The 19,738-nt window shown below is 47.6% G+C and overlaps 1 protein-coding gene across 8 annotated transcripts in view; it reads left to right on the plus strand.

The window, feature by feature from the left end:
• Positions 1-19,738, plus strand: part of PTPRT (protein tyrosine phosphatase receptor type T) — a 939,599-nt gene that overhangs the window by 777,315 nt on the left and 142,546 nt on the right. For all 8 annotated transcript variants that reach the window (XM_031433788.2, XM_031433792.2, XM_064475672.1 and 5 more), the window contains one exon: positions 12,757-12,892. In XM_031433788.2, coding sequence (XP_031289648.2) covers positions 12,757-12,892 — 136 coding nt within the window. The remainder of the gene's footprint in view (positions 1-12,756; positions 12,893-19,738) is intronic.

Raw genomic sequence — 19,738 nt, forward strand, 5'->3', positions numbered from 1 at the left:
CCGCTCATGCCTCCACTAATCCCTCCTATAGATTTCTCGCTCCCTCCCGCGAGCCTTCTCTCCTTCCCAGGCACCGTGGCACGTGCTGTAAGCCGTGTGTCCCAGAGGCGCAGTCTGGGCAGAGCTGCCCTGGCTGGGCCAATCTTTGCTTTTCCTCCCCATTCGTGCCCCTTTGGGGCAGACACTGGGCACCGCTTAGGGCATCGATTTGGCCAAAATCAGTTGGAAAGAATTGGATTATGTTTCCGAGTGAGAGCCTTAGGGACACCTGGGCCCCTGGTCCACCTTGCAGTGCACTTCAGACAAATACAGCCCAGATATACTGTCCTTCCAGAAGCCTCCCATTCTGCTCAGTCCAGGACTGAGCAGGAGCCTCCCTCCCTTCCTCTTCCTGTGTGCTCTCCGTTTGCCCCGACCCCATTTGTGTTTGATTTTACTTAATGAAATGCTAAGAACTCCCTCCTATTTGCAGCCCGTTCCCAGGCTGCTGGTATCCGGACTCAGCCTCACCTAGGGTTACAGGTTGAACTGTGCCCCTTGCAAAAGATACGTGGAAGCAGCACTGACCCCCAGTTTCCGTGAAGGTGATCTTATTTAGAAAGAAGGGCTTTGCAGACATAATTAGTGAGGATGAGGTCATGAAGGAGGATGCAAATCCAGTATGACTGGTGTCCTTACAAGAAGAGGAGAGCATCAGGGGAAGACAGAGGCACACTAGGAGAAGGCCGTGTGAAGACAGAGGCGGACATTGCAGGGATGCGTCTGCGGGCCGAGGACTGCCAGGGCGGCCACAAGCGCCAGCAGCTAGGAAGAGGCGAGGAAGGCTTCTACCCAGAGTCTCTGAGGAAGCATGGCCCAGCTGACAGCATGATTCCAGACTTCCAGCCTCCAAATTTCTGTTGTTTTAAGCCAACCAGGTTGTGGTCACGTGTTACAACAGTCCTAGGAAACAATGTGCTGCGAAATGCTGTGACCCTGAGCGCCGGGCAGCAGGCAAGATCCGCCTTCAAGAGCTGTGCTTTTACAGTAAGCAGACCTCAAGGCGATCACGACCACAAGCTGCCATCCCAGAGAATCTGTTTGGTCCATCCTGACCCCCTGTAGGGTCGGTCCTCTTGTGGGCTGTGTGCTCCATTTGGCTCAGAGCTGGTCTCCACTCTGCAGCTCTGACCCTCCGCTTTGTGGTCTGCCTCCTGCGTCTGAGCCATCTGCGCTGGTCACACCCTGCCCTTGGCCTCTGCCTCGCCAACCAGGCCGTTCTCGATGTTGCAGCATCTTTGGACCTGTAGACCATCCCCGGGAGGCTTTTGTGCTCCTCTCTACCCTGACTGCTCCTGAGAAGGCTTCCCCTGTTCTGCAGCTGCCCCAGGACTGCTCTGAACTCCGCAGGAAGATGGAACGATCCATTCCATGTGACCGTTCGCTCTATCTCACTGGCTGCCCCAGAAAGTCTAAAGGGACTGTCACTTTGCTGCGGGGCATCGAGAAGAGTGTGTTCTCCTCTCTCACATCCACTCTTCAGACTAAATCCTTAATCCCCAATGCGGGCCCTGGGTTCCTCTCGGCAGCTAAGCAGCTTTTAAACCCCTAGGCTCCAGGCTCAACACACAGTTTCTACAAGCAGGGAGCCAGGACCATCAGCCCTGAGCTGTCAGCCTCTCCATCCACATCGTGGGGCAGGCCTCCTCTGGACCACAGGGAACTGGTGGGGGGTGGTGGTGGCGAGGAGGGGAGGGAGGAGGCCACTGGGTGGCGTTAGAGATGTCCGCAGTGTGTCCCCACACCACTGAAGACACACTGAAATCAAGTTTGTAGTCTAGTGTTGCCTAAGCAGAGTCATACACGCCCTTCTCTGCACATACCTCTGTATGAGCACCCATCACACTGAGCTTTGATTTTCAGCTCGCGCACTTCTCTCTCCCACTATGTGGTGAGCTCTCAGACAGCAGGGTGTCTCTTAATCACGGCTCATGCTCAGCACCTTGCTGTCCCCACTGTCATCATTATAATCTCAGCTCCACTCACATCAGTCCATGCCTAGGGCTCTTCCTCTGTGACCAAGGGTTGAGTTGGTGCCAAAGAGGCCAAGGGAATGGGTCTAGTCCATTGGGAGTTCACCTACCTTTGTCCAGTTCCATGGCTGTGGACTAAATTTTGTTTCTAAGCATAGGTTGACCCTCGCCATGGGTGCAGACTGACCAGCAGACACTCCTGAACTCCAGCCACAGGCTGGTTCCTGATCCTCCTTCCAATGTGACCCCTACTTCAGTCAAATCCTGGTCTTTAACCCTAACTGTGACCCGACACCTAAGCCAGCCTCCACAGTGCACCCACCTCTGCTTTCTTAGCTAACTCTAGCCGTGTTTACAGTCCTGGTCTGGTCAAGGCTAGGGTCCAACATCCATGCAATAGGCCTCCCCTGGGCACAGGAGGGAGCAGTTGAGACCATGGGGAAATAGAAAGGGATTCTCAGCCCACTGATGGTGAAGCCCTTGAAAGGGCAAGTCTTACAAGGGATGTGTCAGTGATGACAATGGCTGGCATCAATCAGGCAGGACAGCTCCTAAGTAAGTAGTCTATTATGCTAAATTCTGAATGCATTAAAAAGTTCTTAGGCTGAAGGAGTTTACCTGCACCCAGAAGAGATTCACCACAAGGATCTTCAAGCAGCCACTTTCTCACTGTGTATATATAACATGATTGAATTAAAATTTGACCTACACAGAGCATTTGTGGTGTAAAACAAGGTCCACCTGGAAACACAGATTCGGGAGACGCAAGTCCAAGCAGAATCAGCACTTGAGGAACAATTTATTTGAGTGGCCGGAGTGCTTTCAAACAATCAATTAGAGCTATCGCTGTGTCACAGGGTACTCACCTCCATTTAAGGCTGAAAAAAGAAAGGGGCAACCTCTGTCAGCAATATTTAGCAGCTTTACTTATATGGGTTGTGATGAAGTCAGTTCCAGCCTCTTAGGACTGGCTGGGTAATGCTGAGAAGGTCTCGGGTATTAGGAATCTGTATCTTCTCTACACTTAGCTCAGTACTTGCTAAATGGTTTTCCCCAGCAAGGGTAGAGCTATCTTTGAAAAAGCTGAGTCTCTGTAGTGTTTTCCAGCTACTTGACATTGACTTTGAGTTAAATCTTGGCTAAAAGCAATTACTGTCACATGATGAATTGAGGCAATTTATTTATTACTTGAGAAACATCCTAGGTGATGTCACTTGGAAGAATGATGGAATAATCCTTCTCAGGTAGTCCATTATTAACCAGATCTAGTGAGGGAGGCACTATTCTGAGGTGCGGGGGAGGTAGTCAGCAATTTTTAAAAATTAGTCACCGTGAGATCAAAGAAAGAATATTGGAAATAAAGCAGAAAATAGTTGCCTAAGCCAGAGCAAGACATGTCTCCCTGTGGGATTAGATGGGATGCTTTGGTGGCTAAATATCAAGAAAGATATTATAGAGAAAGCCCAGAGATTAATAATAAAACTAAGCTCAGCGTATGAAGGGCTTGGAGATGGTGGTTGATGTGCAAGGAAAGTGAAAAGGATGGGGGAACTGAAGTTAAAAAGGTCAAGTTTAAATATCATTTGAGCAAAGTCTGTATAATTTGGCCCATATAACAAGATTCACACGACATGTTCATCAATCCCTGAGATATTAGAATGTGACATACTGGTGGGAGGGCAGGAGGGGAGATAATCTTCAAGAAAAGGAGGTATAAAACAGAGCTGCGTGATACAGCAGGTGGCAAACTCAGCAGGCATAAATACAAAGACGTCTTAGTCTAGCTGGTCGAGATAAGATTCTCAGTCTCCTAAAGAGCCCCGAAAGAACAAGTCTGATTCTTCCTTCCAGATATTTGAGGAAAGACAACCATATTTCTCTGCCGAACCATCCCCTATTTATTGCAGACGTAGCAGAGTGGTATAGTGGCTTAAAGAGAATATACTCTCTACCAGACTGTCAAATCCCATCTCTACCACTTGCTGCTGTTACTTAGTCTCTCTTGAGCCTCTATTTCCCCATCTCTGAAATGGGTATAATGATAGAATTACTTCATAGGTTTGTATTGAGGATTAAAAGAGATACCATATGTGAGGGGCTTAAAATGGCAGCCTGGCTTGTAGTCAAATCTCCAAATATGTGTTAACTCTTTATTATTAATATTACTATTTCACATGTGGTCAGGTATCCTGACTCCTCTGTTGGCATCCTTTGGATGCAACCCAGTCTAACACCTGGCTGTCATGGAAGTCAGTCACAGTGTCTGCATCTTGGCCTTGACTTTGCTGAAGTGAAGACACAGTACTGGATGTTCCTCCTGATTTGCAAGTCCAGACACCTCTCAAAAGTGTCAGTGAGGTGAGCCTAGCATCACGTGTTCATAGGAAGCCCATGCTGGCCCTTGACCCGTTTGGTCTCACATCCATCCTTGCTTCCCCCTGCTGTGCTGGGACATGCAGGTGACTATGTTTCCTGTAGGCTGTGTTTCCTGGGCCCCATGTCAACTGGCAACTGGGCCCATAGGAGGCAGGAATTGTAGAGCAAGAGGAAGGAGAAACTTTCTCCCTCCTGGCCTCAGTCTCCTGCTTTGAGAGTGACTGTGTTCGCCCTGTGGCTCTGACTCTCCCTTAGGTCTACTGGATGACCCTGACCTCTAGGCTCTGATGAACCTTTGTGTCTCGAGTCTGGGCTGGGTAATGGCTCCTGAGGTTACTGCCCTCTAGACTGCCTCACCATCCTCTCCTGATCCCTGGGTACCAGTTCTCTAGTAAATTTGCTCCATCTTCAGTGTTCAGAGCAGTTTCCTTTTTCCTGGCTGGATGCTGACAGATGTGGAGCCTCTGCTGGTTTCTACTAATTAGTCCTTCCTTTAGTAAATGGGAAGGGGGGAAAAATCTGATTTAATCATCCAGTCTATTTTTCCCCCCTCTATCAACATCACACTTACTTGTGTGAAATATCTGGAATGCACATTTTTCCATTAAAAAAAAAAAAAGTCAGCAACAGCATTTGTTTCTCCCCAGGCTTCGCGCACCCCTCCCGTTCGTTACAATTTCAGTCCTCAGAGACTGCCAAAGTGGTTCATGCTCACGATTACAAGCACTCTCAATGCCTTGGGATGCAATTTGTAAAGTCTAAAGGCTTGAATCTAATGAAGTATCCAGATGCTTTCCGACCAACTTCTTTCCTATCTGGGACTTCAGTTCCCTCTTAAAAATAGCCTCCCATTCAGAGAATTCACTCCAGGGAAAATCAAGAAGGGATACAGTGCATACCTGACTTTGGAAGAGCCAGAGACTTGCTCAGCGTCCTCATCTTTCCTCTGCTGCCTCCTCTTGGCAAACCCTTCCCTAGTAAGCAGAGATGCCTGCGATGCTTAAAACCTTCCCTGGCATAGAGGTAGGACCTCAGAGTCAGGATATCAAAGGTTTCCTCTGCTGGGTGCCAGATGCCTGTAAAGCCAGAGTAAAGCCAGAGAAACGCTTCAACAAAAGAAGTCATTAAATGGATGGGCGTAAACTGCCAGCGCAGTAAGATTTGGGGATATGCCCTTGGATAGCTACCAGGCGACTGTGTGTTGAAGACTGTAGCTTTTAGTAATTGTGTGCCTGACAGCCAGCTTCCTTTCCTGGCCATCAGCGATGATCACTAGCATGGGGTATGCATCCACTGGGATTTGCTTGGTTTTATCAGTTGCAATTAGATGTTCTTTATCAGCAACTTCTGTTTTTGCTCCATATCTTTACAGGGGAAATTCTCTGAAGTAAAGCTACAGAACTAGAGTTGTAACCAGTGAGAGTACTTTGAGAAAGAATTATTAATCCCTTGTTGCCAAATTATGTTATTGCTGCCATTAAGTCATCCAGATGTAAGCCTGATGGCATCGTTGCCTATAGGAGGAAAGACAAGTGCTTCACTCTGGGGGCTCTGCCTGCCTTTGTCCTAAGGATTGGATGAACCTGGACAGCAGGGTGCAAGGAGGCATCACCCCAGCACTCCCTGTGCACCCACAGTTTACAGACGCAAGAAACCCTGCTGCCACCTGGAACCCCTTCCAAGGTTGTGCCATCATTATGCCACATATGTGAGCAGATTCTCAGAGTTTACTAAACATTTTTACCTCCCATGTTACATTTGATCCCTAGGAAATCCCTGTGAACTTGGCATTTGCTCCCTATTTTACGAATGAGGATATCAAATCACACTGTGGTTAACAGCTTCGGTCAAGGTCACACAACTAGTCAGTGATGGAGTCTGGATGCAAGTTCATGTATGTCTAATTTGAAGCCCATTACTTTTGACCAATCTCATAAAACCCCAGCATCTCATCATCAGAAGGTGTGTAAGAGGTCACATACACCTCTGCTTTCTGGGGAGCACACTGTTACCCAGACAGTGCCTCTCGTTGTTGGTGACGCGTTCTTCTGCCGTTGTGGGTAACCTGGGGGCTTGGGAGATAGAGCCCATGGCTCTGAGGATAATGGAGAATTTCTCTCACTCAGAGCATGGGTGTCACTGTAATCAAGGGATGCTGGGTTGCAGTGGAAGGTGGGATCAACAAGCAGAGAAGAAAGGTCAGCATCCCGTGAAAGTGAGGCATTGAGGGCTTGGCGAAGCATCCAGGGAGCCCCAGAGGTGAGAATAGGTGGAGGCAGAGTGGGCAGGTCAAAGGCAGGGCTGACGCTGAGGTGGGACTTGGGAACCATGGCCGCTTCCATGCTCCTCGCTACATCACAACACGGCGTTTAAAAGGGCTGTGCTTTCGCCTCAGCTGGACACTTCCGCATTAAACCTTCCATGGTGTTGGCCCCTAATCTACTCTTGTCACTTCTGCCCGTTGATATTAGCTCTGCTCCTTCACATTAAAAGCACCAGATCTATTCCATCTTCCACAATGGCCCTTCAGCTTTTTGAAGGCAGGAATTAAGTCTCATCTGAATCTTCCCTTCTCTAGGCTGAAGAATTCCTGACTCTGACTGCCACTCCTCCAAAGTCAATGATCTCTGGATTTTTATGTGCATCTAAGTCACTTAGAGACCTTGTGAAATGCAGGCACTGATTCAGTAGATCTGGTGTGGGGACTGAGATTCTGCATCCGTAATACGTTCCCAGATGATGCCGGTGCTTCTGGTCGCTGGACCACAGTTGGAGTGGCAAGGCGCTTGGCCTGTCTTCACCCTGAAGCTTCTCTTAGCGGGTAGCGTCTACAACCAGACAAGCCTCACCACAGTGATGTGACTAGTGCAGAGCAGAGCAGAGAAGCACTGCCCTGGTTGGCTCTCGGGGAATATAAACTGGGATGGTTGTTTGGTAGCCTGGGAAACAGTGGAGGGGTGGGGACAGAACATGGCACCTGGGCCCTACATATGGAGCAAATATTGAGGGAGGGGAGCAGATGAAGAGCCCTGCCTTGGGAGCCAGGTTTCCACGTGCAAGAGTCGATAGGGAGCACATTGAAAGCCACATGTGGACTCTGAGCTGGAGCCAGGAGGGGACTGGATTCTAAGCCACCATGGCTTTCATGGAAAGAGTCAAGGACAGGGGGCAGCAGCTGCTGCTTTGAGAGGATGGTCACAGCCTTTAGGAGGGCTCAGGCATGGCAGGCACAGCTGGCTGAGGTGTGAGGTTGGGCGTGCAACCTCGTGCTGGAAATAACAGCTCCTGCCAGTGCAGGCTGAGTTCACAAGATTGTTTCTGATGACTACATCACACAGGGGACTCAAGTAGAGCCTTGAAGCTACTCCAGTTGGATAAATCTACCACCTGCTGCCTACTTGCCAATTCTGATTTACTTGGACTAGTCTCAGGTTGGCTCCCAGCGGAGGGCAGGGATGAAGGGGATACACCCAAATCCCTCCCCTTTCTCTCAGTTCTCGGACTCACAGCCCCTGCTTAGTAGATGGGAGTTGCCCAGGGCCACAGAAGGAGCCTTTTAGGGGCTGGGGACTGATACTACGTTTGACTCTCATGAGAAGGGTGGACTTAGAGCAAAAGTAATGTAGTTACCGTATTACTAATGGGCCTCCAGTCCCCTTGGATTTCTGGCCAGTGAGTCAGATGGCCAGCCCTCTGTGTGGACCCAGTGCGGGCACTTCCTTAACAACAACTCCGTCAGGGACAGTTCGTTGTAATGATCAGGAACCGAGCCTTGGATATAGAATCCCAGCTCTGAAACTCTCCAGCTATATGGCTTTGGACAAGTCACTTCACCCATTTGTGAAGTTTCCTCATCTATATAAAAGAGAAAATAAAACTAGCATCTTCCGTGTCAAGTTTTGTGAGGATTAAGTGACTTAATCTGTGAGAAGTGCTTAGCACGTTGCTTGGCACCCAGGATTGGATCGACACATTCAAGCTAAATTTTTTTTTAAAAAGTAGTAGTAATGGAGCTTCTGTTTGCTGGAGTGCTCAGCACCTGCCCGAAAGAGCTGGTTGCATCGCTAGGGGCCCCATCATTAGCCAGCCCTGGTGTGCTTCCCTGTTAGTCTTGTTGTAGGTTCTCATCTGCTCCATTGAGCATTTGTGACATGAGTCCCCTGGACACACTCCTGACTCTGCAAAAGAAGCAGGACTGGCCTGTCCCCTGTCTCTGTCCCTTTCCTCTTCCTCTCAGATGTGGGAGCCACACGGGAATGCTGTCTGACCTTTGGTCCCAGAGCCAGTTCCTCAATACCTGTGACGCCTTTGAACTCTGTCAGCACTCTTCCTCTAGGAACAGAGGCCCAAATCTCCAGTGGCTAAAGAGCAAATGCCCTTAAAAGGATGCTGAAGTGGAAGGAGGACTTGCCATGGCCCAGGGTAATTCCTGTATCTGGAGTCTAGTTGGACCAGCCAAGCCTGGCTCCTCCTAATAACCTCACTGTGTAGGGTCGAGGATTTCAGGTCTGATGCCTGTGGGCTGAATTCATTGAATCTGTCTAAACCCCTGGGCTGTGGCCTCTCAGAGGGCCTCTCTGACTGTCCTGGATGTTCCTCTGTGGTCCCCAGGTGTGCTCCATTGTCGATCCATGGTCATCACTGAAGGTGCTTCGGTTTAGGAACATCTCAGAATTTACTTTGGAAAGGTTTTCTAATCCTCACTCAGGATCTTCAGATCTTGCTTCTTGGGAGGGAGCTTGGGTAGGGAGCTTGATTCTCTCCTAGGAGCAGCATCTGACACAGCTGATTACTCCTCTCTTGAAACACTGTCTTCTCCTGCCTCTAGGACACTCCACTCTCCTGGGTTTGATCTCAGCTGTCTGGCCACTCCTTCTCTGTCTCCTATGCAGGCTTTTCTTCCTCTACCCACTGCTTCTCTGTCCACTCTTCATCCTTTCCCTGTGCTCCAAATACCACGTGTGCATATGACTCACACCCTTTTACTTCCAGCTTCAACCTCTTTTAAGGCTGGCATTTTAACTGCCTGCTTCTCTAAAGTATCTCTCAAGCTCAAGTTGCCCCAAACACCAATATTTTCCTTCCAACTCTATTCCTTTTTAATCGTTTCTTGAACCCTTAAACATCATCATTATCCTCAAGAGTTCAGTTCTCTTTCCCTTATTCCCCATATCCAATCTATCAACAGTGTTTATTTATATCTCTCTCAGGTAATTATCTCCTTTTATTGCATCTTTCTGTCTTCACTACCACCGTCTGAGTCCAAGCAACTCTTATCTCCCATCTGCATGACTGTAGTGGTTTGAAAATGCATCTCTCCAATCCACTTCGGTTCCACCGTGAAGCTGGAACAACCTGTTGGAAAAACCAATCTGACTAAATCATTGCTCCATGAACAACCTTTGAATGACCCCCTGTTGTTTCTTGGGATAAAAAACAAAAACTCCCACTGTAGCCTATGAGATCCTGTGTGGACTGGCCCCTGCTGCCCTCTCCAGCTTCTCTCACCTCACTCTCCTTGCCTTCTCGCCCTTGTTCCCCTCCCGTTCTTCCATTTCTTGACTGCACCAGGCTCCTCGCCCCGTCACCTGGCCTTGGCCAGCGCTGCTTCCTCTGCCGCCCCCCCGGGTGCTCCTCTCACGCTCTCCCTGCCTAGTTACAGCCTGTCCTCCTTCGGAGCCCGCCCCACGGCCGCTGCGTCCCAGAAGTGACTCACTTCCCTGTCATGTGTTTTCCACGTGTCACCTCTCTGTTCCAATCCTTAACCCAGTCGAAAGCTTACTATTATTGATTATTCATTAGTTCCTTTTCCTCCGCCCCACCCACCACGAACTGTAGGCACTCTGAGGGCAGGAACATGCGTTACCGAATGTTGGGCACGTAGTGGGTACTTGTGATTATTTATTGAAGGAATGAAGTGTGAATCTCAAGCTACTAAGTGTTCCTAGGGGAACAGGATCCTCTCCATGGCTTTGCCTCTGTGCCTCCAGTCTCTAGACTAGGATCTCATAGCAAGTGTTAAGTCAAGTTCAGCTACACCAGTAGTCAGTGCCCCAGAGCCAACACTTCCTCCAAATCCAAATAAAAAGACTCTTGACACGCTTGAGGAAATTATGGTCTGAGGTGCGTAGCCTCCCCTATGCTTAGTCACGTTCTCTGTCTTGTGTAGTAGACATATCTTGGAAATCTTGTCTCCAAACTGGAAAATGAGGGCTACTCAGGACCTGCCTGTGCTCTGGAGAGTGAGACCAGCCCTAAGAGGTTGGCCAGCTCCTCCAGGGAGTCTCTGGCTGTAGATAGGCAGAGCCTGCTCAGACTTCCCTGGAGTTTGATGAGTGAGGCTTGTATTTAGCTGGTGAGGGGAACTGAATGAAACCCCTCACCCATAAGTCCTTCCAGGAGAAGGCTCTCCGACTCCATTGACAGCATAGTTGGGCACATGAAGCATGGGTGCTCAGTGGCAAATTAATGGATGACTGAATGAAAACATGGAGCAAGCAACTGCAGCTCGCTGGCCTTTATGTCATTCAGTCTTCATCTGTTGACCAACAGTGGTGAGGACGGAGGCCTGTGCTAGACACTGGCTTTAGAGAGACGCCCAAGACACACTCCCTGTTCTTGAAGACATGCTGTTCCCACTAGGGAGACTTGACTAAGTAAACCCTACTTTTCTAAGTTACCAGAGAGTCTGGGGGAAGTGCTCTGGTAACGGAAACTCATGACGTTCTTAAGCAAGAAAAGGGGGTGTCCTGGAGGACCATTCTGAGACATCAGTGATGTTGGAGAATCAAAATCACAGCTTATGGGCCTTAGCGTCCCTTCAACTCAGCTAAGTTCTGTGAACACATGGCTGAAAAAAAGAGAAACTCAATTTGGTTTCATGAGAACAAATGTGTGTGGGCAGAGATGCCATCCCTTTAGCTAAACATTAAACAACCACAGACATGAAGGGAGCACCTATTACAAGCCAGACTCTGTGCTAACATGAGGAAACAAAGATAAAGGAAGCATAATCTTACCCCCGAAGTGCTTGTAGACCACTGATGGGGAAACAAATCACTAATAGTATCAGTTCACTGAGAGATGTGCCAGGTGGTACAGAGTGTTAGCAGAATTTAAGAGGAAAGAGGAGCTCTCCTGGGGCAGCCAGGGGAGGTGGTGTCACTGATAAAGGCTGAGCTGCTGCTGATGTGGCAGAAAAGTAGGGACGGGTCAGGGAAAGGATACGCTGGATTTAAGCTGTCTCACACAAGCGTGGCCCCAGTGGGAATGTGAAGAGTGGCAGGGAGAATTCACTGAAGTGCTGGTAAGCCCCGAACCAAACACCCGAAATGATCACGTCGTATCTGAAACGCAAAGGTGCCTCTGTCCCCAGTACCCTGCGTGAGGAGGCGGGGCTTAGGCATGCTTTGGCTACTTCTTTTGCTATGGCATGAGCAAAATGGTTGTTTTGGAGGAGAAAGATTGAGGGACTAAGGGGTCTTAAAAGTTGAATTCAAGGTTTCTGACTTTTGAGACCTAGACTTAGACTTAGAGTCAGAAAACCTGTGAAGTCCTGGCCCTGACCTTTATCAGTCATGGGACCTTTAGCAAGTTCCCCTTGTTTTCTCATCTATAAAATGAGGTTCCGGGGGACATTTACAGGGATTGACCAAGCTGGATCCGTGAAATGGCTCAGTACGGGACTGAGGGTATAGTAAGTGCGTGGTTCCTAGGCTTCCTTGATGTGGAATTGAGTTGGTGAATTAGTACCTGGCAGAGCAGATAGGATCAGCATTAAATTCTAAAGATGAAGTGGGCAGATGCAAGTGTCCTGAAGCCAAGACAGTTTCCTTCAATGCACGAAATTCTACCCTACCATTTGTTTCACAAGAGGCACAAAGTGAAAATACTATGTTTTTATCTTTAGAAATCTAGTGATTTTAATTGTGTTACCCTGATATAAAACTGTTGTTTTCACGTTTTACCTGAAAGAATTAAGTAGGGTTTGGAACCATTCCATGAACCCAAGAATCCGACAGTAGTTCTTGGTTTGATCCTAGGGACAAAGCAGAATGAGGGGTAAAATTCTCTGCTTGATCTCCTGGGAGGGCTCGGGAGCCCCCAGCTCAACAGTTGTGTCACCTTGGGCAACTCAGTTTCTCTGCACCTCAATTCTTCACGTGCAAAAAGGGCTATAATAAATCATCCCAACCTCACAAGGGATTAATCCTCGAAAGGGTCAAATGGGTCCATGTGTATAATGCCCTCAGCACAGTGCCTGGCCCATCGTTAATACTCAGTAAATGAAACCTGTCTCCATTACGATTATGTCTAGTCACGTACGCGAGCCTTTTCAATATCTTGCTTCCTCCCCTTTCCCTCCAAGGTGCTTCCACTCAGAATTCCAACACCATGGAGCCAGAGAAGCAGGTGGACAGCACTGTGAAGATGGCTGGCGTGATCGCCGGCCTCCTCATGTTCATCATCATTCTCCTGGGCGTGATGCTCACCATCAAAAGGAGGTGAGTTTCAGTTGCTGCCCTGCAGACTCTGTGAGCCCCAGGTGGCCCCAGCAGCACCATACGGCCAGGTCCTTGCTGCGTTGATCACTTCTGAGCAGGGACCTCCTGATGTAATTGTTGAGGTACCGAAATATTGGGCCAGTTGTGACTCACTGTGCTGGTGTCTGAAGGGTATGCCTGCGTGGCAAACGGCTATGAGATGGCCGGTTTCTTATGGGTCAGGTGTTCCTTGGGGTACCACGGGACTCCGTGTATGATGAGTCTTCTCAGAGATAGCTGCTCTGTTGTGATTGGTCACATCGTCAAGATTACCGGGGAGCCCCAGGGACATAGGGGAACCCAGAAGTATAGATGCAGGAAATAATGCTTTGTTCTTTTCACCTTCATTCATCCCTGATTTTTTCTTTGGTCAAGCAGCAGCATCCTATGCTGTCCTGCATCAAAGGGATAGAGCCTCCAGAGGAAAGGCTCCTTCCTACCCCATGTCATCTTCCCAGCAGGATTGTTGTTGCTTGTCACCTCTCAACAGGGTGTCTTCCTGGGCACCTCTGGTCAACAAACACAGTTATCTCATATTGCATGCTTTGCTCATAAAAGCCAGGGTGCAGATTCCTTCCTTATCCTCAGAGTTCACTACACTGACATCTTCTGTTTGTCAGACATTCACAGGGCCTGAGGACACCACCAGGGAATTACAGAGAGGGAAAGGAGACATTCGTCAGGGAAAGCTGGTGAACATCAGCCATCACTGTCCCTACGGTACATGGCTATTCTTCTGAACAGGGAGTCCTCCTGCCTACATCACCTTAGCCCCTGAACCGCCACCATGTTCCCATGCCTTCTGCCCACCTCCGTGTCTTCTCAGTTTCAGTGCCAGGATTCCAACCTTGGTCTCCACCCTCTCACTCCCCATTCTGCCAAAGCAAGCAAAACATTTATCTACATTATAATAGTATGTGCTGCGACGTGCCCTGCCCCCAATTTAAAGAGACTTACATTCTCAAACAGACTACTCAACTCCTCAGCCAAAAGCTCTGGGTTTGGTTACAGAGTTCGGGAGAAGCCCCATAACAAGGGCCAGGGACTTGCTTCCACCCTTGGGACAAAAAGAGCTCCTGAAACTTGTTCCCACCAGAACAAAGGGACAGGATGCCCCCAAAGATAAATTCTAGCTTCTACCTAAAGAGTCACATGAATATAAATGCACAAAGTAAAAAAAAAAAAATTCCCATTTCCAGCCATCACTTCCCACTCTACAAGTAGTCAGCCTTTTTTTTTTTAGCCATTCTGGCACCAGAATGTTTCTGTGTGTCTCGTGGTTCTGTTCTGAATCAGCCAGTACCCCGTTTGAGCAGGACATCGTACCGGTAGGGCCTGTCCTTTCTTGACATCTTTGGTCTAATTGGGTCATTGCTTTTCTCAGACTCCCAGCAGAATGACTGAAGATTTAAGGTTCTCATCCAGCTAGTGATTTTGCTAGAGAGGCTCTGGAGGAGACACATTAATATTGGGGGTCATGAGCCCCCAGAGTCATCATCAACATCATCATCACCCCTAAAACAAGGCATGTTTCATGTCTCAGTGCAAGTCAGCTGCCATTAGATGAGGTGGAACTTGAGGTCTGATTTCTCGGGGTGGGCAGTAAGCACATTGCACATATAAGGTCACTGACGTGTTCTTAGAGTCGCAGATGCATTAGAGACAGAGGTGAGTTTGGGATAGTCTACCTGAAAAATGTAGCCAGTTTTATAGAACTGCATTCCTCTTTGACAGACCCGGAAGGTTCTCCTTCTTTGCCGCTGATTTGTAAGTCAGATATGCTCTTCCAATTTTGCTCTTTCTAAAGCCTGGCTTAACCCACGTCACCATGGTCTGTGAGCTTGTGAAGAAGTTTCACTTCCCTCTCAACAGCTATTTCTGAAATGTGTGACTTTCCAGGAGGGGGAAGAGGGCTTTCTGTTTTCAGGGCAGGAGCAAGGAGAAAGTGAGCCCTTCGTGTGGTTTTTATCTTCGGCGTTCCTTCATCATCTCTCACCTCTATCAAAACCATCCATCAGATCGAACCAGCAGGTGTCACGTGACCACCAGTTCTCTCCAAGAGGCAAAACTCAGATGTTGTGGCGGCAGTGTGTGTGTGTGTATGTGTGTGCTTGTGTGTGTGTGTGGAGAGGGTGCTGATCAGTGTTTGCATACACAGTATCTTTTGGAGAAAATAAAATTTTGCTGACCTAGTGGATGGTGATATTTTACAGATGGGTATAGGGGAAGGACAGAGGAGAAGAGAGAGGGTGAGGAGAGAGGAGTAGAGGGGGAAAAGGGGGGAGAAGAAGAAATTAAACATAGGCCTGCACTCTTTCCCCTAACCTACAATGTCTTCTGATGTCTAGAGATGTCCTAAGGGATAGTGAAGTGCTTGGTGAGCTCTCTTCCCTCTTCTGACCCCAACCCCATATATAAACATAGGGGAAATGTCATTAGTCAATTGAGTCTGTCGCTAACTTACTTACCATTCACTAGAATGCTGTCCACAGCTACCTAAAAGGAAGAGATATTAAAGGAAAAGAAACCTCAAAATAACAGGCAGATCATCACAGCTCCTAGTGTCAGCATCTCTTCAGCATCCTTTCATGACCTAGAGTTAGTTCCTGCATCCAGGAGCTCTCAGCAGTCGAATGCCTACTATACTCCCTACACTGGCTTGAGCTGAGCCTTCTCCCTAACCTCCATGGACACGGGCATGGGGGCTCCCTGTTTCCTCTGCTCCCAGTGGATTCAGCTGGCTCGAAGTCTTCCCCAGAGCTGCACCCAAATGTTTCCAGTACACCTAAGATGTCCCTAGTTTCTCCCTACAGGCCTTAGGGCTTCCCTGTCACCCTCCAAAGAGAGTCCTTCTGTTACTGTTAGGTGTTTTGTGTGTATGTATGTGATACTGAACTAGAAAGCTGGCCTAGAAAGGGCTAGAGATACAGAGGACCAAGGAAAGAGCTTAATGAAAGAAGCTAAATCAGTTTTCATTCAGAAGACTGGAGGAAGAAAGAGTGAAGGGAAGAGAGAGAAAAAAATCAACATAGCCTGAAGAGTGTTTTGTTGTTTTGGTGGTTTTGTTATGGGTGGAGGGGAACTTGAAAAAAGAAAGGTTGCAGAAGGGTATATGAGATGTTGGTGAGCGATTCAAACAGGATTCCCTTACAGTTTGAAAAAGATGCAAATTAAAGTGTAGACTTATTTTAATAGTACCTTTGGCTGTTTGGACTGGGCTTCTTCAAATGCAGGACTGTACAGAATCAGAGGACTGCATCAGTGTTAGAAGAAGGGAACCTGAGCCCCTCTCCAACAGAGGCAACAACTGGGGTGGTTCTAGCCAAGCTCATTGCAAAATGTTCATTCTTATGCTGTCACTGAATAATGGCTCTGTCTTTTTCTCCTGGCTCTATTGATCACATTTAGACTGTAGAATGTTCTAGAATGGATTCCTGTGTGCCATTATGTAATAGAATATACCCACTTTTCATGAGTACCCTGTTGGGTCCTGAAATAGAGAAAAACTCTCATTACTGCAGGCCTGGTCATCTTCTTCCCTGACCGCCTCCCTTTAGAATTGTTGGACGTCTTCTCCCAAGGGAATGAGCAGCCAAGGGGTTTCTAGGCCCCTCTCTGGTCCCTTGGCTTAATCCCATAGGGTGCTGGATGCCTTCAGTGTAAATTAAGGTGAAAAGCTCAAGCCTTGATGCCTTACCCGGTGTATTTTGGTATTTGACACTCTCTAACTCTCAGCCCAAGTTCTTCCAAGTAGGAATCCTCCCAAGTATTACCTCCTCCATGGAGCCTTACCACAAGCCCCCCATCCCAGGAAGATCCTCTGCCATATGCACAGACCTTCAGCTGTGTATTCATCACACCACGTGGTGCTTGTAGTTTTGCTGGACTGAAAATGGAACCGGCCTGGGAAGGCAGGTCTTCTGCGTTGGCCCTCTCTCAGCAGAGTGCCACTGCCGTGTATCATCTGCCCCTGGACACCCATCCTCAAAGTTTTTATGGTCAAAGACAAAATCATCACCAACCCACCAACCTGTTCCCAGCCCTATGTCCCCATCTCAGTGACGGTACTACCTCACATTTCATCAGCCAAACCTGTAGGATTCCATCACCCCAATACTTCTGAACCTGCCTCTTTACATTCTCTTGATCACATCCTCTCCCTTCTCTCTCTCCACTGCCTCTTCCCTAGTGTAAGCCTCAGTAGCTTTTTTGTATGAGTCTCCTCCCCAGCCTCCCTGACTCTGGCCCCACCTCTCCAATCCATCCTCCTCCATGCTGTAGCCAAAGTGATGTTTCAAAAATGAAACTCGTACTCTCAAATGTGCATTCTAAAATCTTTCAATGGCTTCTCCTCCCCTATAACAGTGATTCATGGGGTAGAAATGAGGGAAGAAACACATGTTTAAGTCATCTGGAGAGCTTTATCAAGCTACACTGTCCCCATGCTCACAAAGATCCTTGCAGATTTCCTGAAGTCTCCTGTACCTTTGCTTGTGATGTTTTTTCCTTCAATGCCTGCGTTCCTCAGTTCCATGTGACCAGATTCTACCCATGTATAAAGTCTAATTAAAAAGCCACCTTCTCCAGTAAACCTTTCTGACCTCCAGTCTAGACATAATCTCTTCACCATCTGGATCTCCTCCATGAGGATCCATGTTACATTCTGTCGTATATTTGTCATTTGTATTCACATCTTATCTTCTCCACTGGACTATCAGCTGCCTGTTCTCATTCATCCTCATCACAAATGTGCCTTGCAGATACTAGGGATTCCCTACAAATGTGTTGAATGGAGGATCCTAGTGAAACTAGAACAGATGGGGCCCAGGATTGACATTCCACCTCTTGGGCAAGAAAGCTTCACTCAGAACAGAGATTCAGATACCAACATTGAGCAGCAAGGGTAAACCCAGCCCTTTGATGGGAAGGTGGGAAGGTTGGACAGGCAGTATGTGAAAGATGTACCATAGTCTGAGCCTTCAGTGAACATACTATCTATCCAGGAAAAACAAACAGTGAGGCAATAGGAAAAGCGAGCTACTGGGTGAGCCAAAGAGGCAGTGTCACTATTAGACTGTAGTGTGCTACGGCTCACAAAACTGAAACATGTAGATGCCCCACATCACACAGCTAATAAGTAGAAGAGTTGGGTCTCAAACTTGAGCAATCTGATAACAGAGACTATACTCTTAAACACCATCTAAGCTAGATGAAAATATAAAACAGGATTTGCTGATATGCTAAACTGTGTGACATAATTTCTAATCCCTGCCATGCTGCTTACCAACTCTATATACTTGGGAAAGTTACTTAGCCTCTCTGAGCTTCATTTTCCTTATCTGTAAAACAGGAATAATAATTCTTCAGTGAGGATTAAATAAAAGAGTGCACATAATTACTGAGAACAGCACCTGACACATAAGTAACCTCCTGCTATTTAAATAGTAGCTATTATTATCATACGTTTTATAAGTTTCTTGTCTGGCTCTTCCATCAGACATGTCGGCAGGATCAAGATCACATTTGTCTTTCTGTCTCTGGTACTTGGCAGAGACACTCATACAGTGGGCCCTGAAAAAGCTTTTGCTGAATTAATGATGGAAAGATGGATGAGTGGATGATGGGTGGATTGTTGGATGAATGAGTAAATGAGTACGTGGATGAATACATGAGCATGTGGGGTTGTGGGTTAGATGAATAAATGGATGGATAGACTGTTAAATGGGTAGATGGATGGATGGATGGATGAGTGAATGGCTGGGTTTGATGAGCCAGATGGAAAGGTAGATGGTCAAATGGGTGGTTAAGTAGACAACTTAGTCCTGTTTAAAGAGTATGGAACAAAGAAAAGCTGTGTCTCAAGTCCCTCAAGTCAGTCTTGTCAGTCAGCTGAAAAGATTCCACAGTATGTGATTTATTAAGTTTGGGGTTTGTTTTTGTTTTGGTTTTTTCCCAGGCATAACTGTCTTCCTGATCAGGATCTTTGGTCTCAGGCAGTCTGTTACTTGTAGTATCACTGTATCCTTGTAAATTTAGACCTTCAGTAAATCTTTAAGCCTTAGAGAAAGGACACATGCATACTGTGTTTTGATCACAGAGTAAAGAACTATAATCCTTGCCCTGGAAGACTTTGCAATTTAATTCGGAAAAGCTACTCAATTAATATAAACTGTCAGCTACCATCATTCTGGAGTTGCCTTGAAGCTGGGTCAGGGATAGCAGTGGATTTTGGTGACATCCAGGATAACTCAGCTGCTTGGAAGAGGTTCAGGAAGCATGTTGTCGTGAGGAGGTGGCAGAGGTGAATCCTAAAGATTGAGAGCAGGAAACCAGACGGTCCAGAATGCTGAGTGCAGCCTGCGACCCAGGAGTGCCACCTGGAGCTCCTGGCAGTGAGGACATCATGGCTCAGGATGTTGGAGGCCTTGCAATGGTTTCAAAAATACACAAAACAGTAGATCTAGGGAAGGGTCACCTCTTAGAGCCTCAGAGAAGAACAGTACCTGCTCCATGGGGCCGGCGAAGGATTAAAAAAGATAAAGCTTGTGGCATCTCAATGCCTGACCCACTGCATTGCCCAGCGTGTATCTCTTTTCTTTCTTTTTTGAAGGCAGCACAGGCTAGTGGTGTAGAATGTGAGCTTTAGAGCCATGTTGCTACCAAATCCAGTTACTATCTGTGTGATCTTGGGCAAGTTATTTACCTTTCTTTGCCTCAGTTTCCTCATCTGTAAAGTAGGGATAGTAATGATACATACCTGTCAGGGTGGTTGTGAGGAATACATGAGTATACATGCATGATGAGAGC

Source organism: Camelus dromedarius, chromosome 18 (assembly GCF_036321535.1).
Source record: "Camelus dromedarius isolate mCamDro1 chromosome 18, mCamDro1.pat, whole genome shotgun sequence".
In the NCBI taxonomy this organism is placed as follows: domain Eukaryota; kingdom Metazoa; phylum Chordata; class Mammalia; order Artiodactyla; family Camelidae; genus Camelus; species Camelus dromedarius.